Source organism: Ochotona princeps, chromosome 2, assembly GCF_030435755.1.
Source record: "Ochotona princeps isolate mOchPri1 chromosome 2, mOchPri1.hap1, whole genome shotgun sequence".
In the NCBI taxonomy this organism is placed as follows: Eukaryota; Metazoa; Chordata; class Mammalia; order Lagomorpha; family Ochotonidae; genus Ochotona; species Ochotona princeps.
In genome coordinates, this window is record NC_080833.1 from 35,587,392 (window position 1) to 35,614,246 (window position 26,855).

The 26,855-nt window shown below is 44.7% G+C and overlaps 1 protein-coding gene across 2 annotated transcripts in view; it reads right to left on the reverse strand.

The window, feature by feature from the left end:
* TESK2 (testis associated actin remodelling kinase 2) overlaps window positions 1–26,855 on the reverse strand; it is a 114,299-nt gene that overhangs the window by 24,871 nt on the left and 62,573 nt on the right. For both annotated transcript variants that reach the window (XM_004598935.3, XM_058680415.1), the window contains exon 4: window positions 23,265–23,313. In XM_004598935.3, coding sequence (XP_004598992.1) covers window positions 23,265–23,313 — 49 coding nt within the window. The remainder of the gene's footprint in view (window positions 1–23,264; window positions 23,314–26,855) is intronic.

Sequence of the window (26,855 nt, forward strand, 5' to 3'; positions counted from 1 at the left end):
CTTTTTTAGTTAGAAGGGACATTACAGTGTGGTAGGAAAGCACAAAGACTTTTTGTACTTATTTTTTTTTCCAATTTTTTTTTATTGTTTTTAATTCATTAATTACATTGTATTATGTAACACAGTTTCATAGGTACTTGGATTCTCCCCACCCCTCCCCAAATGTACTTATCATTAATGGCCTAGAATTGGATCTCATTTCTGATTATAACTAGTTGTATAACCCTGGGTTAGTTACTTAGTTACTTAATACATATCTATAAATGAGAATAATATTACTTAAACCCATGGAGATGTGAAGGCTCAACAAGTTGGTATATATAAAATACTAAAAAAAAATCAAAGAAAAGTTCCCATTATGCCAGTTTATTATTATGATAGTTTTGATCAACATAAAAGTTTTAGAATACCGGGGCCCGGCAGCGTGACCTAGCGGCTAAAGTCCTCGCCTTGAACGTGCTGGGATCCCATATGGACGCCGGTACTAATCCCAGCAGCTCCACTTCCCATCCAGCTCCCTGCTTGTGGCCTGGGAAAGCAGTCGAGGACGGCCCAAAGCTTTGTGACCCTGCACCCGCGTGGGAGACCTGGAAGAGGTTCCAGGTTCCCGGCATTGGATCGGTGCACACCGGCCCGTTGCAGCTCACTTGGGGAGTGAATCATCGGACGGAAGATCTTCCTCTCTGTCTCTCCTCCTCTCTGTATACCCGGCTTTCCAATAATAATAAATCTTTAAAAAAAAAGTTTTAGAATACCAACATGAAGCATCTATAGTCAATCTGGCAGACCATGAGCGTCACTGAAGGCTTATAGGGTAAAATATGTGATCTGATGGAGACTGAATTATGTCCCCTAAAAAAATATGTCAAGTTCTAAATCCTGGCATTTGCAAACATGACCTTATTTGGAATTAGGCTCTATGTAGACATTATATATTGAGATGATATTACACTAGAGTATGGTGGACTCTTAATTCAGTATGACTGTTATCTTTATAAAAAAAGGAAGAGTCAGGCATACCTACACAGGGAAAAGACCCAACTAATAAGCCTCTATCCCAGCAATGTATCTTCACGCCAAGGAACACTGAGGTTTGCTTACAGCTACTAGAAGTCAGAGGAGGCAAGGAAGGACCATCCCCTGGAGACTCCAGAGAGAACACGGTTCTGTCAACAACTTAATTTTGAGTTTCTAAACTTTAGGACTGTGAAATAATACATTTCTATTGTTACAATTCATGCACATTGTAGCGCTTCATCTTAATGGCTCTTGGAAAGGAATACATGGCACAAGATGCATTTCAGAAAGTCCATTTCAGTAGAATAGAGGAAGAATTGGAGGCAGGTTTGGAGGGCTTTGCAATAACCAGATAAGAGGTAAGTAAGTATCTGACTTTAAATGCTGTTTTGGACCAAAAGTGCGCTATACGCAGAACATGCAGAGGTAGAATTTAAAGATTTTAACAAATTAGTAGATATGAGAACTAAGGAAATTCAGAGATTCTAAATTGGGAGAGCATCAGTAAGAGGAAATTTCAAAATCTCATCTGATTTAACTGTGCCATTAGTAAGTCAGAAACTGTTAGGAGTCAGCACTAATGTCAAATAGCCAAATCAGTGGCTTGTCAGACCTCTGTTCTTTGGATGAGCTTTCCACAGAGAAAAAGCTTGGGCCCTGGCCTAGTTTTCAGTGTAGTCCAACAATGCCTTTGTGCTGGCCACTGTATGTTTGTTGGTTGGCTCCAAACACAAAGGCTAGTAGACATCCCATCTTGCTGGCTTGGGTTAAAGAAGAAAAGCAAGCTTTGTCACTGCCCTGGGTAATTCCAGGACAGGCATCCCAAGAGCGCCCTGTGGGAGGTTTGCACTCCAAAGGAGCCTCCTGTTCTCAGCCTAAGGATCCACAGTCACTATAATCTGCCAAGGCCCAAGTTTGCCACAGTTCAGCCTTCCCTCCTGGAGGCTCACCAAGGCCTGTTTGGTTGAAACAGAAATCAGCTGACTCAAAAAAGTGAATGAGAACACTAATCACAGGTACAAAGAGAAAGGCTTTTACTAATCTAGAATGTTTCAGAGTTTTTAAACATTTTAAACATTTCATTCATTCTGTATTCACATAAGTTCATTCTTGTTCCTCCTTCTAAATCCAACCGGAGTCTCTTACTCACTGATACTTCATACCATACACTGCCACTTTAACATTATTATGTATTTCCACTGTTGTTTATCATATTGAAATATAACTTTCATAGTATAGACCAGATCTTTCTAAATTCTGTAAGCTCAGGATCCAATGAGCTGATGAACAAACAACAAACAGCAAAGTACATTTAAATAAGTTGAGACAGGTTTTAAGTGTTTTCTTTTGTTGGCAGCCCCACAAATTAGTCATTAAAATGTAATTAGATACATGATAAAAAGTAGATACATGATCAGTTTTTAACAAATTGGTATGATAAATCTAGACTTACTTCACTTATTCACTTACTGTCTCATTAAATAGGTCTCATCATTCTGACATTTGAGAAAACAAGTTGAAGAGAGAGGACTCTTACTTTGTCCTTGAGGTTGTTAAAAGGTCTTTCCTAATATGAACGTGTGACTCAGATCTGAAATTTCTTTTCTCTGAAAAAGAACTGGAACTGGCCAGGTGCTTTCTCCCCACTCTTTCATTGAGTAGATAGCTCCACGTAGTGTTTTTGAACTTCTAATGAGTTGGAAGGTATTTGTTTTCCTTTCATTAGTCTTTGGAGATTTCTACCTAAACTTGGAAGTGCCTCTTGACCCAGAAGTTGGATCTTCCATAGGGGTAACTGGAAACCTTCTCTTCCTTTATGTCATTCTATCATTAACCATTAGAAAACGCTATTTAAGGCCTGGCATGGTAGCCTAGTGGCTAAAGTCCTCGCCTTGCACATGCCAGAATCCCATATAGGTGCTGGTTCTAATCTCAACAGTTCTGTTTTCCATCCAGTTCCCTAATTGTGGCCTGGGAAACAGCAGTCAAGGATGGCCCAAAGCCTTGGGATCCTGCACCCACATGGGAGACCCAGAAGAGGTTCCTGGCTCATGGCTTTGGATTGGCTCAGCTTCGGCCATTGCGGCCGCTTGGGGAGTGAATCATCGGACAAAAGATCTTTCTCTCTGTCTCTCTTTCTCTCTGTATATCTAATTTTCTTTTTTAAAAGATTTATTTATTTTTATTGCAAAGTCAGATATACAGAGAGAGGAGGAGAGACAGAGAGAAATATCTTCCGTCCAATGATTCACTCCCCAAATGACTGCAATGGCCCGTGCCGCGCCAATCCAAAGCCAGGAGCCCGGAGCTCTTCTAGGTCTCCCACGTGGGTGCAGGGTCCCAAGGCTTTGAGCTGTCCTCAACTGCATTCCCAGGCCACAAGCAGGCAGCTGGGTGGGAAGCTGGACTGCCTGGATTAAAACCAGTGCTCAGGGCCCGGCAGCGTGGCCTAGCGGCTAAGGTCCTCACCTTGAATGCCCCGGGATCCCATATGGACGCTGGTTCTAATCCCAGCTGCTCCACTTCCCATCCAGCTCCCTACTTGTGGCCTGGGAAAGCAGTGGAGGATGGCCCAATGCATTGGGACCCTGCACCCACGTGGGAGACCTGGAAGAGGTTGCTGGTTCCTGGCTTCGGATCGGCGCACCGGCCGTTGCGGCTCACTTGGGGAGTGAATCATCAGATGGAAGATCTTCCTCTCTGTCTCTCCTCCTCTCTGTATATCTGACTTTGTAATAAAATAAATAAATCTTTAAAAAAAAAAACAGTGCTCATATGGGATCGTGGTGCATTCAAGGTGAGGACTTTAGCCACTAGGCCATGGCACCAGGCCCTATTCTCTAATTCTTACATCAACTTAAATTATTTGTTTAAAAGGCAGAATTAGAGAGATAGAGCTAAAGTTAAATCGAGATGGGGTGAGAGGAAAGGAGAGACAGATTTATCTGCTAATCCATTCTTCAAATAGCTACAATGTCCACAGCTGGGTTGGTCTGAAGCCAGGAGCCAAGAATTTCTTCTAGGTCTCAGGGGCTCCAGGACTTGAGCCATCTTCTGTTGCTTTTTTAGATACATTATCAGGGAGATGGATCACAAGTGGAGCAGTTAGAATTCAAATCAGTGCCTAATTGGGATGCAGGAGCTGAAGGTAGAGGCTTTACTTGCTATGCCACATCACAGGCCCTGAGATCAACTTTTTAAAATTTTTGTTTATTTTTTTAAAAGATTTTATTATTATTGGAAAGCTGGATATACAGAGAGGAGGAGAGACAGAGAGGAAGATCTTCCATCCGATGTTACACACCCCAAGTGACCTCTTCCAGGTCTCCCACACGGGTGCAGGCTCCCAATGCCTTGGGCCGTCCTCGACTGCTTTCCCAGGCCACAAGCAGGGAGCTGGATGGGAAGTGGAGCTGCTGGGATTAGTATCGGCGTCCATATGGGATCCAGCGCGTTCAAGGTGAGGACTTTAGCGGCTAGGCCACGCTGCCGGGCCCAATTTTTGTTTATTTTTAATTGAAAGGCAGAATATAGGAGGGGGGCAGAGGTAGGGAGAGATCTTCCATCCACTGGCTCACTCTCCAAATGGCCACAATGACCAGAGCTGAGCCAATCTAAAGCCAGAAGCTTCTTCTGTGTCTCATATACGAGTTCAGGGCCCCTCTTGTTATATTTTGTGTTTTGGCGATAGTCAATTTTACTGGGGTAAGATGATATTCCATTGTGTTTTTGTTTTGATTTTCCTTTTGATTAGTTAGCATTTTTTGTATACATTTTGGCCATTTGTATCTCTTATTTGAGAACTGTCCACTCAGGTACTTTGCCCAATTTTTAACCATAATTTTTTTGTTTTAACTACTGAATTGCTTAAGTTCCTCAGGTATTTTATAGATTAATATAAATAATTTTAAAACTATAGAATAGTTTGCAAATATTTTCTCCCATTCTGTAGGTAGTTTATTAATTGTTTCCTTTGCTGGATACATTTTTCATTTATTTTATTAATCAACAAATATGATAAGCAACTATAATTCTTGAGGCACTGTGCTAGGATATTAATGTAGCTAAAAGATCCCTTGCCGTCACAATATTTATAATCTGTATATGCAAGAAGTTTATTAATGTCAATGCTAAATACTATCGTGTTACGGGAGCACAGAGGAATCATTCAAAACTAATTACGGAAGATCAGAAAAGGCAGAAAATTATATCTAAATTGAATCTTCAGGAAATGGCTGAACCAAAGGGAGAAGGAAACGTGCATTGTGGGTGAGGAGAAGAGACGATGCAGAGCTCCAAATTCCTGTCCCATCTGTGGGACCAAAAGAGCTTCATTAGGGCTACACTGAACAGTTCAGACAGAACCAAAGGCCAGAGAACTGAACAGTGAAGTCACAGAGACAAGCAATGGTAACATCAGATTGTTTGACTACCTGGAGTGCAAAGAGGAACCATAGTTTATGCAGAGAGAAGCAAAATTAGGTGTGTATTAAACACTGTGTGATTAGCATACACATGTAAATCAATGGCATAAAATGGAGATTCCAGAAATAAGAACTCAGAGATAATCTCTGTTTAAAGCCAGAGACAGAGGGCCCGGCGCCGTGGCCTAGTGGCTAAAGTCCTCGCCTTGAACACGCTAGGATTCCGTATGGTTACCACTTCTAATCCCGGCAGCCCCGCTTCCCATCAAGCTCCCTGCTTGTGGCCTGGGAAAGCAGTCGAGGCCAGCCCAAAGCCTTGGGACCCTACACCCGCATGGGAGACCTGGAAGAGGCTCTGGGCTCCTGGCTTCGGATTGGCTCAGCTCCAGCAGTTGTGGTCACTTGGGGAGTGAATCATTGGACAGAAGATATTCCTCTCTGTCTCTCCTCCTCTTTGTATATCTGATTTTGCAATAAAAATGAATCAATCTTTTTTAAAAAAGAGACACAAGAGAGAGAAAGAGAGAAAAAATGAACACTGTACAGATCACAATGAAATATCACCTTGTACTCATTAGGTTGACTACTATAAAAAAAAAAAAGAATATACTGGGCTACCTTTACAGTACCTTAGGTTAAGCCACCACCACTGGTATCCCATGTCAAAATGCTGGTTCAAGTCCTAGTTCCTCCAGTTCTATCAGCTTACTGTGCTCTCTGCTAAAGAGAAAGCACCTAGGAAAGCAATAGATGACTCAAATACTTGGGCCCCTAGTATCTATGTGGGAGACCTAGATGGAAGTCCTAACTCTGTCCTAGCTGTTGTGGCCATTTGGGAAGTGAACCAGTGGGTGGAAGCTCTCTGTCTCTGTCATTGTTCCTTTCAAATAAAGAAAATAAATCTTTCAAAAAATACATTTTATGCATCCCTTTGCCCTTTAAACATCATGTCATACCTCTACTCAATCCCCCACCCCAAGGCTTCTCTATGAGACCTAGCTAAGTTTCCTTCCCTATCTACTATTTCCTTCACTCGCTAATACAGCCACACCTGTTTCTTGGAGTTCTTCAAACAGACCAGGCACACATCTACCTCCAAGCCTTGGTACTTGATGTTCCTGCTGCCTAGAACATCACGCAGCTAGTTTTCTTGCATCCTTAACTTTCTGAATCTTCTGTAAGTCCTCATGTCACCTAAAACAAAGTTTATGGACCCAGCACAGTGGTCCAGTGGCTAAATTCTTGCTTTGAACATGCAGGGATCTCATATGGGCACTGATTCATTTCCCAGCTGCTCCATTTCCTATCCAGCTCCCTGCTTGTGGCCTGGGAAAGCAGTTGAGGACGGCCCAAAACTTTGGAATCTTGTGCCTGTGTGGGAAACCTGGAAGAAGCTCCTGGCTCTTGGCTTTGAATCAGCTCAGTTCCAGCCACTGCAGCCTCTTGGGGAATGATTCAGCAGATGGAAGATCTTTCTGTTTTTCCTTCTCTCTATAAATCTGTCTTACCAATAAAAATAAATAGATCTTAAAAAAAAAGCAAAACAAACAACAACAAAAAAAGTAACCTTGTGAGGTTTGTGGGCCAGCACATTAAGCTGTTGCCTGCAGCATCAGAAACCCACATGAGTGCTTATTCAAGTCTTGGTCGTTCCACATCTAATCCAACACCAGGAAAGGCAACAGAAAAAGGCCCAACCACTTGAGTCTCTGCCACTTACATAGGAAACCTGACTGGGTTTCCAGGCTCTTAGCTTTGGTCTGGTCCAATCCTGGCCTGTTGCAGGCATTTGGAAAGTGAACCAACAGACATAAGATTTTCTTTCTCTTTCTTTTCTTCTTCTCTCTCTCTCTCTCTCTCTCTCTCTCTCATCTGACTTTCAAGTAAGTAAACAAATCTTAAAAAAAAAATTTTTTTTTTGCCCTTCCACCAAATCACCCACATGGCATGCTTTCCTGGGGCCATGGAACTTGCAACAGGGACTGGGGCTGGCAGAGTGGGCCTGGGGACTTGCATGAGGAATGACTTCTAGGAGACTTCTATCGACAAGGGCTCTGTATTTGCAGGTAAACAGTGGAAGTTGAGACTGAGTGGTTTAAAGGAGAGAAACTGGAGGACCTTTTTGGGTCAGACCAATGTACTTGCCCACATGAAATACCAGAGTTGGATTAATTAGCATTGACCACTGCTCACCAGTGCAAACAAAAGCTAGGGCTGAGGGCGTGCCTCGCAGGGCTAGACCACATTACCCACCAATGAGTGTCAGAATAGGGGATGAGTCACATTAGACTGGGCCATGAAACTAACTAGCTTGCAAGAGAACCAGGTCTGGGGGTAGACTCTATGAGGGAGATAAGTGGGCTCACACCTTTGAGACAGCAATATCCACTGGTTTGCTCAAGAGCTGAGGGTGTGACAGGCCAAGTTAGGCATAACCATGGAACCCACCAAGAGTCATAGGAACTGGGGTTGGAAATAGGCCAGGCTGGTCCAAGCTGCCCACAGGCACACCCAAGAATTGGGTGCGGCACAGGGTGGGGTAGGGCAGGCCACAATATCCACCAGCATATACAAAGGCCAACATGGAGAGAACAGATTATAGCAGGTAAGAGCCTAGCACCTGCTGGCACACATGAGATCTGAGTCTGGGAGTGGGCATGGTGGGAGGACTTGGGGAACTCCTCTAGTGGGCTGTTGCTCCCTCTGGTGAGCATGTAAGTCAGGGTTGGGTGTTGGTTAGGTTGGGTAGGCTGCAACATGTTTTGGTGGGGGTGTAGGTTGGCTCTGGAGGGGTAAGCAGGGTAGGCCTGGGCCAAACCATAGCATACTGGCATGTGCAGCAGCCAGGATGGAGTATGGGCCATTCCAGACTGGGCTATCATACCTACTTGTTTACATGAAAGCCAGGGATGGGGCAGGCTGGACAGGGCTAAGTTGCAGTTCTCAACAGAAAAAGTTGAGACTAGGGACAGGACAGGCCAGGCAAGACTCTAGCTTCCAATGGTAAAGGCCAATCCAGAGTATGGGCCGTGCCGGGCTGGGTCAGAGCAACCACTGGCATGTGCAGGATCTGTGGCTGGGATCAGGCCTGGTCGGGTAGCTAAGGGGATGTTCCAGCTAGGTTGTGGTTCCCACTGGTGAGAGCAAGAGCTGGAATGGAAGCATCAAACTGGGTTGACATGGCTGCAGCATCCCTTGGCATGGGCGTGGACTGGGTCTAGGTGTGCCAGACTGGGCTAGGTTCCAGCACTGACTGGTGGTTCTAAGAGCCAGGGTGGATGTAGGACAAGCTGGGCGAAGTTTCAGCACCTATTGAACTACATGGGTCTGGGGGTGGACCAGGCATGGCTGGGCTGTAGCATCCAACAGTAGAAGCCGAAATGGGTGTGGGGTGGTCAGGCAAGGTCACTGTACCTGCTGGAGCAGAAGGCTGGCCAAGTCAGGCTAGGACAATAACCCACCAGTGTGCGTGAAGTCTGTGACTGGGAGATGACCTGAGCTTGGGGAACTCCTTTGTCAGGATTAGTCCATACGGATGATGGCAAGAACCAAGGCTTGGAGTAGCCCAGACCAGGTCAGGTTACAGCACCCTCCAGCATACATGTAGGTTAGGGGGTGAGTCAGGCTCAACCAGTTCATAACACCCACTGACAGATGTGAGAACCAGGACAGGGTGCAGGACAGGCCAGATTGGGCTGCAACACCAGTCAGTTTATGTTAGGGTCAGGTCTGGGGGCAGTCCAGGATGGGCTAAGTTGAAGGACCTACTGGTAAATGTTGAGGTGAGGCGGGCCAGTCCAGACTGAATCTCAGCATCCACCAGCACACTTAAGCCTGGGGGGGTGAGGGAGGGCCTGGTAGGGGGATTACAGGGGCTCCTCTGTTGGGCATGCCTACAAAACCCACTGACTGTCATGTGAGCTGGGTTAGGTGGAGAGCCAGGCTGGGCTAAGTGATTGTGCCACTGATGCATGCATGAGCCAGAGTAATTGCAGTCAGCTTGGGCTTTGCCACAGCATCAGCTGGCAAGTGCTGGGAATGGGGACAAGTCCTGTCAACCTGGACTACAGAACTACCTAGAAAGTGCAAGATCCAGGGCTGGGAGTGGGCCTATAGAGAAACTGTGGACATCCTTCGGATGTGCTGTAGCTCCCATTGGTGAGCATGAGACCAGGGTTGGGGCAGGCCTGACTGGACAGGTGGTAACACCTGCCAACATGGGTTGAATAGTGGGGTTGGCTGGACTGAGCTAGGCTCCAAAACCCATTGATGTTTGAGCCAAATGGGATATATGATGGACTGGACCAGTCTGCTACACATACCAGCACGTGTAGGAACCCAGGCTGGAGGTGAGCCTAGTGGGTCACTCTTAAGGGACTGCAGTCCTTGCTTATGTATATGAGGACTGAGCGCATTGTGGACAGGGTTGGGCAGGATCACAGCATCCATTAGTTTGCATATGAGATGGGGCTGAGGACAGAACTGAACACATGACTGCAACCACCAGTGAGTGTGTAGGCTGATGTGGGCAATGAACTGAGCCAGACCCTGCACTGGCTGGCACATACGCAGGAGTCAGGTCTGAGGTCACCTCAAGCAAGGTTTCTTTGGGGACCCTCCCCAACTGGATCACTGGACTCAGAACCCCAACCATGGAGAAAATCACAGGATCTATAGTCTGATCGTGGAGTACATGTGTCAGAACTGGGTCTCCTCGTTTGCTGAGGCCTGTGCAGTGGACAGAATGATCAGATGCTCATGGGTGACATGACAACCAGTTCACTGAAGTCTGCAGAGGACATCTAGTACCACGGAGGGCAGAACAATTTGGACAGCTCTCCCAGTCAAGCTTTGACAGTATCTAGGGAAATCAAGACTATGGTAGACTATGTCAGCCAACAGACCTTAGAAAGATTTCCTCAACCTTGGAACAAAGGAATCAACAGCAACTCAGAATTATCAAAACCACTTAAGCAGTATCCTCAGTAAATGTTCCACATCAGGATCCTGGGATGACACTGGGTGGCCATCCCCCATCCCTAGGTACTAATGCAATTTGGCTGCTAAAAGTGGCCCTCTCCCCTTCTCTTCCCACTTTCCCCAGATACAGGAAAAAAGAGAATGGAGGCAGCTGTGTCATCCACTTTCCCCCATTTCTCAACCCTCCCCACACTAATCAGTGGTCCATATGGGTATGTATCCCTTTCTACTATGTGATGATCAAACATAAAATAAATTTATTATTAAAAAACAAACTAAATAAATTTGTCTATTATTTGTTGGTTAAACTGCCAAGTTCAAATTTTTGTTTCTCAAACATCAAGGGTGTTACTAAAAATAAACATGTACCACAATATGCTTAAAATTTTATTACTAAATAACCAAAGTAAAAAATTAAAGTTGCCTTTTCTAAAAGTAAAGCACATGCTAAAATATATTTGTGGTAACACTTTAAGCTATTTTTGCAAGTAGAAGTTTCGGTGAAATAAACAAACTTACAATTATAAAAGGATGTGAGATACGACATTTCACACTATTTTTAATTTCTGGATTTTTCCACTGTATGTAATTCAGGTTCCTAGAGCTGGGTCTGCATTAGACAATCAACTACTACCCTAACTAAATATATGGGCCCAGGCACACATAGTATTATTATAGACAATATCTATAAGGCAGTCTCACTAGTGAACTTGGAATTTGATCTAACCTCAAGAGTGGGACATAGAGACAAGGTTATTTAAAGCCCTTGGAAGGCACACCTAAAGAACGGATGTGTAGAAGTGGGCAAAAAGACAAACTTAAGGACAGGGAGAGATTCTGATTTGGCCTAGAATGTTAAACAGAAATTTTTAGACAGAAGCATCACATCATCACACAGTTAGGTAGCTTGAGCCACTCACTTTACCATGTAAAGTCTATCCTGAGATCACTATACTGGGAAAAGCATAAGCCATACAGATATGACTTAGAGAATGAAAAAAGGCAAAGACCAGGGAGTACCATGGTCCCAGAAACTGAATGAAAAAGACAGTTTGGAAACTGGCTCAGCCATCTCAATTGACAGATATGAATCAAAAACCCAACAAAGCCTTCTTCAATATCTGACCTACAAGATCACAAGCAAAATAAGTTGCTTTAAGCCAATAAGTTTTAGTTAATTTGCTAAGCAACAACAGGTAAGAGGAATAGAAGTTCCTCTTTAGCCCAGAGCCTAGCAAAGTACCCAGCCCCACAGTAGACTTTCTCAAAGTGGTGTCAACTGGATCTCTCTTTCTTCATAGTTTTTAATTCACATCTTTAGCACTCCCTTCCACCTCTCCAGTTCTTGAGAAAATCCTGAAACAGAGCTAGTCATTATTGGTACCTGTGGTATGTCTTCGACTATGATGTGGTGATAATAGCCTCCCCAAAGCTGCTAAAGATGGGTCGGGCCCCGGGAGTGGTGGGAAGCCCATGGGGGTTGGTGGATGTGGGCTTGGGCGGTGGGCACAGAGGTGGGAGTATAGCACCAGTGGGCATGTGGGGACCTGGGAGTGTATCTCTAGGTAGGTATTTCCCCATATGCTTGGTCCTGAGCAGGGAGAGGCAAGGATTTCCCCATATGTTTGGTCCTGGGCGGGGAGAGACAAGAGGAGAGCCCCAGGTCAGCATGTTGCCCTGCTGTGCTGATGGATTAGGCCTGGAGAACCTCCATGAGCCTGGATGACTAGGCCAGCTCATGTGCCAGGAGCTTGGGACTCTGCTGGATGGGCAGAGCTTTGATCAGCACACCATTCGCTGGGTTTCCGAAGGCTGGGCAGAAGAATCCATGCACTCCTGGACATAAGAATTATGTATTGAATAGAGAAAGGAGCAGGGGAATATGGGGCAGGGAGGACCGCTGTGGGAGTATCTTGCAGGTGAGGAAGGACTCCTGAGGGTCTCCCAACGACAAGGCCACTGTACTTGCAGGTAAGCGAGGGGACTGAGACCTAGTGTTTTGGAGGGGAGAGACCACAAGACCTTTATGGGTTAGACTGACAGACCAACCCACATGGGAAACCTGAGCTGGGCTTGCTAGAATGGATCACTGCTAACCACCACGCGCCAGCCCACATGAAAGCTATGGTTGGGGACCTGCCTGGCAAGGCCAGATCCCAGGACCTGACAGTGAGTGTTGGAACAGGGGAAAGGTCAGAGTAGGCTGGGCCATGACAACAACCAGCATGCAAGAGAACCAGGTCCGGGGGTAGATTCTGTGGGGGATATGTGGGCCGAACCCAGTGGAATTACAAGTCCTGCTGATTGGCTTGAGAGTTGAAATGGTGATGGGCCGAGCTAAGCAAGACCATAGAACCTGCTGACATTCATGGGTGCTGGGGCTGGGAACAGGCTGAGCAGGTCCAGGCTGCAGCATTCACAAGGGCACCATCAAACAGGGTGTCGGGTAAGCTGGACTGCAACATCCACCAGCCCATACAAAGGCCAGGACGGAAGAGGCAGCCTATGCTGGGTAAGGGCCTAGCATGCGAGAAATGGCATGCGTGAAATGGGTCTGGGGGTGGGCCTAATAGGGGAACTTTGGAAACTGCCCTGGTGGGCCACAGCTCCCACTGGTGAGCTTGTGATCCAGGCCTGGGTGCTGGGCAGACTGGGCAAGGTAGCTCCATCTGCTGGCAAGTGGGTGCATTGGTTTTGGAAGGGGCGGAGAAGGCAGGGCCGAGCAAACCTTAGCCCATTGGCAAGTGCAGACACCAGCTGGAGTGCAGGTCATGCCGGGCTAGGCTATCACACCTACTGGTTTACATGTGATAGGGATGGGAGGAGACTGAGCAGGGCCAGGTAGCAGCACCCACCAGCAAGAGTTGGGACTGGGGGCCAGCTGGGTCAGGCCAGGCTATAGCATCAAAAGGCCAAGACAGATGAGGGGCTATGCCAAGCTGGGTCAGAGCAACCACACAAGATCTGTGGCTGGGAATGGGCCTTGTTGGGGAGCTAAGGGGATGCCCTGGCCGGGTCTTGATTCCCACTGTTAAGCATGAGGGCCAGAGTGGAGGCTGTGATCTGGTCTGGACATGACTACAGCATCCCTCGGCATGGGTGTAGCATGGGTCTGGAATGCGCCAGACTGGGCTGGACTCCAGCACTCACTGGGGCTCATGAGAACCAGGATGGGTTGGGCTAGGTCCCTGGCCCTGTGGAATCACACGTGAGCTGTGTCTGGGTGTGGACCAGGCTTGTCTTGGCTGTAGCACCCAATAACAAGAACTGGAATGGGTGAGGACTGGGTCAGGAAAGGCCACTGTTTCTGCTAGGACAGGAGATGGACTAAGTAGGGCTGGCCCATGGACCCACCGATGGGTGAAAGATCTGGCATTGGGAGAGATCTTGATGGAGGAGCTTGGGGAACTATTCTGTCAGGACATTAGTCCCTGCAAGTGAGCGTAAGAACCAAGGCTGGAAGCAGCCCAGACCAGGCCAGGATAAAGTACTCACTGGCATACATTTGGCTCAGTCTGGGCAAGCCATGCTGGACCACTTCATATCATCCACTGGCAAATCCAACAGCCAGAATGGAGTATGGATCAGGCTGGGTCAGGCTGCAATACCAGTACACATTAGGGCCAGGACTGGGTGCTAGCAGGGCTGGGCTAGGCTGTAGTCCCCAGCAGCTTGAGCTGGAATTGGGGGCAGGCCAGGCCTGGCCAGGCTACAACACCCACTGGCCAATGCCAAGGCAAGGTAGGCCATGCCAGACTGGGCCACAGTGCCCAACCAGCACATGTGAGATCTGGGGCAGGGGAAGAGAGGAACCAAGTTGGTGGGGGCTGCAGGGGCCCCTCTACTGGGTAATACTCCCTCTGGTGAGTATGAGAGCTGGGATTGGGAGCTGGGGTGACTGTCCCTTCTGGCGCATGCATAAGCCAGAGTGGGTATGGGTGGTGGGTTGGGCTTTGCCACACCATCAGCTGGCAGAGGCTAGCACTGGGGGTTAATTCTGTCAGGCTAAACAAACAGAACCACCTGGAGAGTGCAAGATCTGGGAGTGGAAGTGGGCCCATTTGGGAAATAGTAGGCACCTCCCTCTTGGGTTGTCACTCCTGCTGGTAAGCATTAGAACCAGGACTGGGGGTAGGCATGGCTAGACAAACGGTGACACCCACCTGCACCAGTGTGAACTGGAATAGTGGGGCTGGTTGAGCTGAACTAGGCTTCAATGCCCATTGACATGTACAAGAGCTGAGTGGGATGTGGGATAGACTGGACCAGATCAGTGTGCTGTACATACTGGCAAGCATGGGAACCAGGCCAGGGGGCAGACCTGGTGGGGGTTATTGAGGGTCACTCCAACTAGGCTGTAGTTCCCCACTAGTTTGCATTAAGGCTGAATGTGTGGTGGGCAGGATTGGGTTGGACTCCAACACCCATTGGTTTGCATAGAAGACAGAGCTAGAGACAGAACTGACCCAGTAATTGCAAATACCAGCGTGTGCATGTAGGCTGATCTGAGTGACAGACTGTGCTGGACCTTGTGTTGGCAAACACATACAAGAATCAGGTCTGGAATCACTTCAGATGAGATTTCTTTGGTGATTTCCCCCAACTGAACCGCTGGACTCAGAACTCCAACCATGGAAAGAATTGCAGGTTCCAATGGTCTGACCATGAAGTGCATGTCAGAGCTGAACCTTTTCAATGACTTTGGCAGAGCAGCAGACAGCATATTCAGATATAAATGGAGGATATGGCAGTATATTGGAGCCAGCAGAAGATACCCGGTACCATAACAGAGGACAGAACAAATTGATCAACTACCCCAGCCAAGCATTGACAGTGAAGATTTGGGCAAATGGGTTCTCTAAGGTGGACTATGTTAGCCGGTGGATTCTGGAGACACTTCATTGTGATTGCAGTGGCGGTGTCGACAGCAACTCAGAACTGTTGAAATATCAAAACCACTTGAGCAGGACCCTGGGAACATGCTCCACAGCGGGGACCCTGGGATGGTTGGGAGGCTGGGTGTGGTTTCTCCCCTCACCTCCCCTCTTTCCCCAGATATAGGAAGGAAAAAAGAGGATGTGTAAACAATGGTCTCACCCACTTTCCTCTGTCCCTTTGACCCTTCACACCCTAATCAACTATATAAAAATCATCAAAAATGAAATTTTTTTAAAAAACTGCCAAAGATGGGTATGACCCTACTACCAAAGTAACCCAAATAGGGGGGAACCAGGCAACTTTGCATTTGGCTCAAGGTAAACAAGATCAGAAGAATATCCGTACTTGCTCACACACACACAAAAAGAAACAGACACAACCAATTGCATTATCACAACACTAAGAAACAGGAATCAGGGTCTGGCTGCCCATTTTTATAAATAATGCATGAATTTGGTCACTGAACCCACAGAGTTTCCTTTCATTGTAATCTGTCTGATTATTTAAGTCTACCCAGAAGGAACATGCATCAACCCAAATAAACATGAAATTCCCAAAGTAACCACTCTTTAATAAAGAAATACAAAGATACTTCAAAAATCGCATAGAAATGGAATTAAAAGATATGTTCAATTTGGTGCCAAAAATTAAAATCCATGTGATTGTCATAATATACACTTCTATGCACTCTTAAAAATAACATTATGCATGAATTTCAAAACTTTTTGGATTAAAATAAATTTATCAATTAAAATTTTCCACAAATATTTTGAAAAATCCTTGAAGGCATATAGTAAGGTGGGAAATAGGGACCAAGAGGAGGATGAGAGCCATATAAATTAAAAACAAAAACCTCTCTGTGGCATTCTGCAGGGATTATCCATTCCATTCTCTCATGAGCTAAAAGCATTCCTCTTTCAGTACCAAGTATCTATTTGACTAGGTTATTCTTTCTGTAAAGAGAAATACCTCACCAGGCCCAGGAAGATTCTTTAATTATAGAATTACCTGAGTATTGTTTGAGTGGTTCTAATTACCACATGGCAGAAAGGGCAAGAGAGACCTTGGAAAATCCCATCCGTCAAGCCAATTCATTTGCTGACTTGTTTTAACAGAGATTAAGATCACTTGAATCCTCTGCCACACGACTATATATCCAAAACATTACCCCATCTCCAATTTTCTAAGACCTGAGAGATTCTGCACTAAGAAATCTCCAAACTGCTTGATTGGGAGAACATGTTCTTTGTGCCTTTTGTAACACCTTAAAAGGAAAAGCATGAGACAGCACATGATGTGTTCCAAAGCATCTCTCTTATTTTTGTCTTCTACACCCTATTCTACCTCCCCAGCCATCTTGGACATGGACCACACACAGCATGTAAGTTGGATGCAGCTGTCTTTTGATTATAAATGACAATCAACTCTAGGATTAAGCAGATACTGTAACTGAAAAGGAAAAACACAGATTGAAAGAACAAGGTTTCTAGAAAGCATCTGTAGCTGATGAATTAAATCAATCCTTTAAAAATTGCATGGATTCTACCTATACAAATCCTTTTGCTTTTGTTTAATGTCACTTCACTATTTTCTGTCATTTGCAACCCAGACAGTCTAAAACAAGGAATAACTTTTCCAAAGATGAAACTGAAATTTATAAATGCTTATGTTACAAACAGGCAATTCTCTACTTAGCACTGTGGGGAATCAGCCAACTAAGGAAAGTATATTATAATAGAAAGACTTTGAAGTCAGATGAACCAAATCCAATCCATCTTTGAGGAATACACTTAATCTTTTTAAGTCTTAGTTTCATCATCTATAAAATGTAGGAAATAAGACTTACAGAACTGGGCCTGGTGCCCTGGTGCAACAGTAGTAGCAGTAGGTGCCTGTAGCAGGCTACACTGCAAGTGCCAGAATCAGTTTGTGTCCCAGCTGCTCCACCTCCCATCTGGCTCCCTACTTATTGCCTAGGAAAGCAGTAGAGGATGGTCCAAAGCCTCAGGATTCTGCACCCACATGGAAGAAACTCCTGGATCGTGGCTTCAAATTGGCTCAACCCCAGCTGTTGCAGCTATCTGGGGAGTGAACCAGTGGATCAAGAATCTTTTTCTCTGTTTCTCCTTCTCTCTGTAACACTGATCTACCTTTCCAATATAAATAAGTAAATATTATATATTTTAAAATTACCAAGCATAACACTCAGCTCATAGAGGGTATTTATTAATAGTTTTTATAGCGTTAAAAATAGAAGACATTAACCCTCAAGCAGGGTACAAAGGACAAATAAAAGTATAAACTATGGGAGCTTGCCAACAAGGGTTTAAATTCTTACATCATACTAAATCCATGTCCTTTGGGAAGTAACTGCAGTATACCCCTAACATGAGCAGATCCTAACTCCCATCCCTAGCTCTGACATGTGATCTGCTTTGTCCAATGAGTTGCCAGATATGGACCTGAAAACAACCATAAAAGCACTTGTGCAAATGAGCCAGCATACTCTTGCTATTCTGGTATCTCTCTTTTTTTAAATTATTATTTGCATATGAGAGAGAGAGAGAGAGCTCTCATTTGATATTCACGCCTTAAGCCAGGAACTGAATGCTCAACTCAGGCTCCCACATGCACAGCAGCGCCCTAAGTACTTGAGCCATCACCAGTTGCTTCCCAGGGTCTTCATTGGCAGGAAGCTAGAATCAAACACAGGCCATCTACTATGGTATTTGGGTGTCTTAACTGCTAGACCCAACACCTGGCATCATTAATCTCTCTCTCTCGGAGCTGAGCTGATCCAAAGTCAGGAGCCAGAGTCCCTTCCGGGTCTCCCACGCAGACACAAGATTCCAAAATTCTGGACTGTCCTCCATCGCTTTCCCAGGCCACAAGCAGGGAGCTGAAAGGAAAACGTAGCAGCCAGGACACACTGGCGCCCATATGGGATCCCAGTGCATCCAAGGCAAGAACTCCAGCCACTAGGCCGGGCCCCCCCGGCATCATCTTTAAAAAGACGGATCCAATCTAACTAACTGGTCCAAAAGAACGACGAGAAACAGCTGCAGCAAGGCTACCTGCCATATATCTCAACCTACAGCAGACTAGCAACTGACCTGCATGAGGAAGCATAAGTAAAACCAGCAGAACTGTCCAATTACAGTCAGTTCAGCTACCTCTGGAGATGTATGAGGAATAGATATATATTACTACATGCTTTTGAGCTTTTGTGGTATCATGTTATATGGCAATAACTAATATATAGCATCTTTCAAATTTCTGCATTTTAAAATCAAAGGCTTTTACTCCCCTAATACTTGTGACACAGTGAAAAACAGCAATAGGTCTTCTCAAAGACCTACTTAGTGTGTCCACTCAATATAGATTTTTAATTCAACTCCTTAAGCTTAACGGGTTCCAGGTGATTTTTATTGAACTAGGTTTCACTTTAGCAAACACTAGTTTGGGGCTAGTATTTTGGAATAGCTGGTTGGGTCACTAACTGTGAAGCTGGCATCCCATGCAAGTACCAGTTCAAGTCCTGGTTGCCCCACTTCCAGTCTAGCTCCCAGCTAAAGTCTGTCTGGGAGGGCAGCTGAAGATGGCCCAAGTGCCTGGGCCCATGCAACCCCTATGGAAGAGCTGGATGGATTCTAGGCTCTTGGTTCAGCTGATCTCAGTTCTACCTGTTGCAGCCATTTGGTGAGTAAACCAGAAGACGGAGAATCTTTCTCTATCACTCACTTTCTCCTCCCTCCGACCCTCTCTTTTCTCTATGTAACTATGCCTTCTAAACAAATAAAATATAGCTTTCAAAACTAAAACAAAAAACAAAGGCATAGAGGGTATAGCCATGGTCTGCAAAGCCACCATTCCATACTCGTGGCAACTGGACTTTTTTTTTAAGAGTTTTTTTTTTAAGTTAGCATCTTTTTTTTTTAAAGATTTATTTATTTTTATTACAAAGTCAGATATACAGAGAGGAGGAGAGACAGAGAGGAAGATCTTCCATCCGATGATTCACTACCCAAGTAACCGCAACGGCTGGTGCTGCGTCGATCCGAAGCCGGGAACCTGGAACCTCTTCCGGGTCTCCCACGCGGGTGCAGGGTCCCAAAGCTTTGGGCCATCCTCCACTGCTTTCCCAGGCCACAAGCAGGGAGCTGGATGGGAAGTGGAGCTGCCGGGATTAGAACCGGCGCCCATATGGGATCCCGGGGCATTCAAGGCGAGGACTTTAGCCACTAGGCCACACCGCCAGGCCCAAGATTTATTTATTTTTAATGGAAAGACAGATATACAGAGAGGAAGTACTTCCTTCTGATGATTCACTCGCAAAGCAGCCAAAATGGCTGGAATCAAGCCAATCCGAAGCTAGGAGCTTCTTCTTCCTCTAGGTCTCCCACGCGGGTGCAGGGTCACAAGGCTTCAGGCTGTCCTTGACTGCTTTCCCAGGCTCAAGCAGGGAGCTGGATGGGAAGCAGTTCTGTTGGGATTAGAACCAGCGCCCACATGGGATCCCGGTGCATTTAAGGCAAGGACTTTAACTGCTACATTGTCACACCAAGCCCAAGCTGGAGTTCTTATTGGTTTACTTCTGATCTAGCTTCCTGCTAATAAGCCTGGGAAAGCAGTGAAGGATGCTTCCTTGCACCCACATGGGAGACCTGGAAGAAGCTCCAGCCCAGCAGATGGCAGGTTATGTCTCTCTTTTCTGTCTTTGTCTGTCTTTGTAATTCAGCCTTTCAAAAATTAATATTTTTTAAAGATTTATTTTATTTTTATTGGAAAGTTAGATGTATATAGAGGAGGAGAGACAGAGAGGAAGATCTTCCATACATTGATTCACTCTCCAAGAAGGCACAATGGCCAGAGCTGTACAGATCCAAAGTCAGGAGCCCAGAGCTTCTTCTGGGTCGGCCACGTGGGTGCAGGTCCCAAGGCTTTAGGCCGTCTTCCACTGCTTTCCCAGGCCACAAGCAGGGAGCTGAATGGGAAGCAGGGCTGCTGAGATTAGAACTGGCGCCCATATTGGATTCTGGTGCGTGCAAGGCAAGGACTTTAGCTGTAAGGCTATTGCGCCAGGCCCTCAAAATTAATCTTTAATTAAAAACAAAAACATGGACTATGACAGCTTATGAAAGATTATACTATTGTAATAATAGAGGGGATATCAGTGGTGAGGAGGGAGTTTGTGAAGAGGTAAGGTAAGAGCCTATGGAATTGTATCATAAAATAATATTAAATAATTTTAAAAATATAACACATTCCCTTCAGAAAAGAAGCCAAAAAAAAAAAAAAACTACTTTACTTTAAAACCTTCTGATGGATAGAAGTCTTGAGAGAAGGAAAGGGTTTTTGCCTTTGAAGAATTTACAGACTCAATTTCAAGAGTAGAAATGTATAGAAAATGGGTTTTTTTGGATGCTGGTTATGGGAATATCCATATGAGAGTAAAAATTTAGTGAACTGTACTCTTCTCATTTTGTTTTTATTGTTATACTCCAATAAAAAGTTTAAAAAACCTTTTTAATGATACTAAAAGCAGTATAGAACACAGTACTAAAGGAAAATATGATGATTCAAAGTTCAAAGGAAGAATTAGTCATTAATAAAAGGTGTAATAGCTAACATGTATTAGGTAATTACTAAAGTCAGGAAGTATGTTAAGGAAGCATTTTATATTCATCCTCACTATACTCCTGTAAGTTGACATTTTATCAGCAACATTTATCACCATTAATTCCCCCTTCCTCCTTTTTTTTTAAAGATTTATTTTATTTTTTTTATTGCAAAATCAGATATCCAGAGAGGAGGAGAGACAGAGAGGAAGATCTCCCATCCGATGATTCATCCCCCAGTGACCACAACGGCCAGTGCTGCGCCAATACAAAGCCGGGAACCAGGAATTTCTTCTGGGTCTCCCACATGGGTGTAGGGTCCCAAAGTTTTGGGCCGTCCTCCACTGCTTTCCCAGGCCACAAGCAGGGAGCTGGATGGGAAGTGGAGCAGCTGGGATTAGAACCGGGCGCCCATATGGGATCCTGGCGCGTTCAAGGCGAGGACTTTAACTACTACGCTATCACATCAGGCCCCCCCTTCCTCCTTTAAATTGTTTTCACTTCAGGCCAATAGCCTCACTTGATTTCTTCAGTCCTCCTCAGTCTTCACTTCTTCCTAGACTTTTAAAATTACAATACTCATGGTAAGCCTTCAGCATTGTGGTTAAGATATAGATTAAGACACTTGTGTCTCACAAGTTCTGGGTCCACTCCTGAATCCAACTCCCTGTACATCCTGGGAAGCTGCAGGTGCAGGCTCAAGTACTTGGGTCTTTGCCATCCATGGGGGAGATCTAGACTGAGGTCTGGGCTCATAGCTTTGGTCCATCCCTGCTTCAGCTATTGCAGGCATTCAGAGAGTAAATCAATGAGTGTAAGACTCCCTCTGTATCTCTCTGCCTTTCAAACAAATGAAAATAAATATTTTAAAATAAACAACAACAACAATAATAAAGAAATGCTCTAGAATTTGGTCTCAGGTCCTCTTCTCTATACACTCCCTGGGCGAGAGCTATTGTTATTATTCCTATACTGGTAAGGAAAAACATTGAGTCACAGGGACATTTAATCCTAAATAATCAAGCTGTCAGAGGCCTGAGCCAGGGTTTAAGTGCTGCTTGGGATGCCAGTATCCCATATTTTAGGGCCAGTTCTAGGCATGACTGCTCTGCTGCTGATCCAGCATGCCTGTGAATATTCCTGGAAAGGTAGCGGATCATGGTCAAGGTGCCTGGGTCCCTTCCACGCTTACAGGATAACCAGATAGAATCCCTGGTTCCTGGTTTTGGCCTGGTCCAGTTCTAGCTATTTCATCCATTTGGGAAGTGAATAGGCAGATGGAAGTTGGTTCTTTTATTTGGTTGTGTCTTTCTTTCTTTTACTTTGGCTTTCAATTAAATACATCTCAAAAAAAAAAAAAATGAGAGACCATACCCAACTTCCTCGCTACTCCACCTTCTTTGGCTGTCCACAGAAGAAGCAGGACACAACCATAGATATTGTACATTCTGTACCTTTGCTAACTGAGAATTAAGAAGCACAGGGTGAATCACATGAAGCCCTCCTTCATAGGGTGTCAAGGTTTAATAACAAGCAGCAAACTAGCAGGAAACCAATGCTCTTGCAAATTCTGTTAAACAACTTTCCTTCCTATATTTCTTCACTTTGGTCTTTGGTACTTACTTTTCAAAGAAGAATGTGAAAACATTCTAGAACATTCTTGTTGCTCATGAGTATAATCTGGGAAACTTACAGGGATAGAGTTAGTTCCTATTTGGACCTGTTAAACCTAGTAGACTCCAGAAATCTGTTTTCACAAAGCGCTCTGGCAAAGTCTGAAGCTAATAACACGGCACCTGAATTTTGGAAATCTTTGTTCTAAAGAGTTCTCTGGTTTCCAGAGAATGAATAATGACTATCATATATTTATCTGCCTTGCAGAAGCTGGAAATGAAACAAGGAGAGAGATTAAAACTGATTCCAATAAACAATAAGACCAATCAAAAAGCCAGAACAGTGACTGGAATTGTAGATCAGAACATGAAATAGTTTCAGGTGTTCTGAGAATTCTTCCCATGGGAGAGTTTGCAATAGAGTAATACCAAACCTTGGCATAGGAGGGAGCTACCCAGGGAGCAAGAACCAATTTAACACCAAGCATTAGTATTCTCGGAGTAATTGCCAAGTATCATGAGGGAATACAAGGGCATTAAAAAATATGACTACTATCTCCACGCAACAGCAGAATGCATTCTTAACAGTTTCATTTTCACACAGACATAAACACACATACCTTTTACGTATATACATGAGTAATACGATGGGAACATAAACACTGAAGTCTTACCTCTGTCAGTGCATGCAATTGTCCTTGATGTACACATACACCCATGAACCTAAAAAAAAAAAAAAACTTTTCAACAAGTGAAAAGAACATGAATATAAATGCCATATACAGAACAAGTTTAGTCACTTAAGTGGTAGAAATAGTCCAATACGTAAGAGGTCTCCCAGGTTCCTGTAAGCCTGGAAAATCTAGAGCCTCTTGATTTTTTAAGTGTATTTATTTATTTATCTTTTTATTAAAAAAGCAAAGAGAGACAATCTTCCATCTGCTGGTTCTCTCACCAAAGGCCTGCAACAGCCATGGCTGGTCCAGGCTCAATCCAAAAGTCAGTAACTCCATCTAGGTCTCCTATATGGGTGGTAGGAATCCAAATATTTGAATCATCATTTGATGCCTCTCAGGATACACATTTATAGAAAGCTGGATGGGAAGCGGACGCGGGATTTTATCCAAAGTACTCCAACAAGAGATATGGGGACACCAGACACCAGCTGAAATCACTGTGCCACAATGCCTGTCACCTTAATGCAAATTAAGATATCAGGTTGGGCCCGGCAGCGTGGACTAGTGGCTAAAGTCCTCACCTTGAGCGTGTACTGGGATCCCATGTGGGCGCCCGGTTCTAATCCCGGCAGCTCCACTTCCCATCCAGCTCCCTGCTTGTGGCCTGGGAAAGCAGTGGAGGATGGGCCCAAAGCTTTGTGACCCTGCACCCATGTGGGAGACCTGGAAGAGGTTCCTGGTTCCTGGCTTTGTATTGGCGCAGCACTGGCCGTTGCGGTTACTTGGGGAGTGAATCATCGGACAGAAGATCTTCCTCTCTGTCTCTCCTCCTCTATGTATATCTGACTTTGTAATAAAAATAAATAAATCTTTAAAATAATAATAATAATAATAAAAGATATCAGGTTGACATGAAATATCAACTGTAGCAAGATCCAGAATAGGGAGGGAGGGTATTAAGTCTTACAGAATAGTACAATGGAAAAACAACACACAACACACTAAGAAAAAAGGACACAGATTCTCGTTTCAGCTCTGCTGGTATCTGACTATATACTGACAAAAAAAAAAAAAAAAGAAGAAAAAAGAATAATCACTAGCCATATTTGGGTTCAGTTTTCTACAAAGTATGCAGGTTGGGCTACTTAATCACAACATCTATAATTTACAAACAATAAACTGGAAAAAAACACATTTGCTGGATGACAAAGAACTCACTTCTTTAACACATAAAGAATATTTCCAAATGTATAACAAAACAGTGGAGATGTAAGCAAATGGCATGTAAGCATCAGAAAGTGGCAATAAAAATACAAAATGTGTCCCATTCACTGATAATTAAAGAAATGCACACCAAAATAAGAAGATACCAATTTTTTTAAAGATTTATTTATTTTTAATGGAAAGGCAGATATACAGAGAGGAGGAGAGACAGAGAGGAAGATCTTCCATCCGATGGTTCACTTCCCGAGCGGCCGCAATGGCCAGAGCTGAGCCGATTCAAAGCCAGGAGCCAAGAGCTTCTTTAGGGTCTCCCACATAGGTGCAGGGTTCCAAGTCTTTGGGCTGTCCTTGACTGCTTTCCCAGGCCACAAGCAGAGAGCTAGATGGGAAGTGGGACTTCCAGGATTAGAACCAGCTCCCATATGGGATCCTGGTGCGTTCAAGGCAAGGACTTTAGCCACTAGGCTATTGTGCTGGGCCCCGAAGATACCAATTCTAAACCTAGCAAATGAACAAAGACTCAGATTGACAGAGTCTGGCACAGTGGCTCAATTGGCTAATCCACCTCCTTCAAGCGCTGACATCCCATATAGGCGCTAGTTCACGTCCTGGCTGCTCCACTTCCCATCCAGTCCTCTCCATATGACCTGGGAAAGCAGTAGAGGATAGCCCAAAGCCTTGGGACTCTGCACCCATGTGAGAGTCCCAGAAGTAGCTCCTGTCTCCTGGCTTCAGATTGACTCAGTTCTGGCATTTGCAGCAATTTGGGCAGTGAGCCAGCAAACAGAAAATCTTTCTGTATCTCCTTCTCTCTGTAAATCTGCCTTCCAATAAAAATAGGTAAATCTTTTTTAAAAATTGATAGGGGCAGGGATTATGCTACAGTAGTTAAGATGACATTTTGGGCCTCTTACATCCCATATCAAAGTGCCTGGGTTCAAGTCCCTGCTCTATCTTCTGTACAGCTTCCTGCTAATACACACCTTAACAGAAAGTAGATGATGGCTCAAGCACTTAGATCCCTACCTAAGTGGGACATCTGAATGGAGCCTTCCAGCTTCAGCCCAATTCAGCACCGCTATTGCCAGCATTTGAGTAGTAATCCAGATTTTAGGGAGTTTCTTTCTCAGTATCTCTTTCTCTCTCAATGTCTCTCTCTCTCTCTTCCTCCCTCCCTTTGTCATTCTGCCTTTCAAATAATTTTTTTAAAAGAGTAAAACTTCAAGAAGACTCATCTTAACACTCAGTGCTATCCAGAAAGTGAGGAAATATATGCTGTTGAGATTTCAGCACAACTTTTTGTTTAAGCTTTATTATTATTGGAAAGGCAGATATACAGAGAGGAGGAGAGACAGAGATCTTCTGGTTCACTCCCCAGGTGGCTGCAATGGCCAATACTATGCCGATCCGAAGCCAGGAGCCAGGAGCCTCTTCCAGGACTCCCACGCGGGTGCAGGGTCCCAAGGCTTTGAGCTGTCCTCAACTGCTTTCCCATGCCACAAACAAGGAGCTGGATGGGAAGAGGGGCTGCCAGGATTTGAACCAGCATCTATATGGGATCCCAGTGCAGGCAGGGCGAGGACTTTAGCCGCTACGCTACTGTGCCAGGCCCCAAAACTCTCATGTTGGAACTTAAGCCCCAGTGTGACAGTATTAACAAGTGGAGGTTTTGGGTAATTGGGTGGAATTCACATCCTCACAGAAGCTCAAGGGGAACTAGCCTTCTCCTTCTACTATGGGGAGACAGAGCAACACGGCATCATAGATAAAGCAGAAACGCCTCACCAGATACTTGTAAGCAAATTCATCTTGAATTTTCCAACCTCCAAAACTGTGAACAACAAATTTCTATTGTTTACAAATTATCCAATTTAAAGTATTATGTTCAGGGCTGGTATTGTGGTACACTGAATTTAAGCCTCACCCTGTAATGCCAACATCCCATATATGCAACAGTTCAATTTCTGATTATTTTACTTCTAACCAACTCTAATGCACTTGGGAAAGAAGCACAAGATGGTCAGAGGGCTTGGGCCTCCGCACCCATGTGAGAGACCCAGAAGAAGCTCCTAGCTCGTGGCTTCAGTCTGGCCCAGCTCTGCCCAGAGAAGGAATATCTGTCTGTCTGTCTGTCTGTCTATCTCTCTAAATATGCCTTTCAAAAAAAATCTTCTAAAAGCAAAAAAAAAAAAAGTATTCTGTTCAAGCAGCCCAAAAGGACTAAGTCAAAGGATATTTATTTCTATCTATTTCAATAATGTACATCAATCTAAATATCAATTACTAAAGGACTGTTGGAATGCTTTACAGCCATCACAAAAAAAAAAAAAACTGAAGTCAGAGTTACAGAGAAGGAAGAGCTTG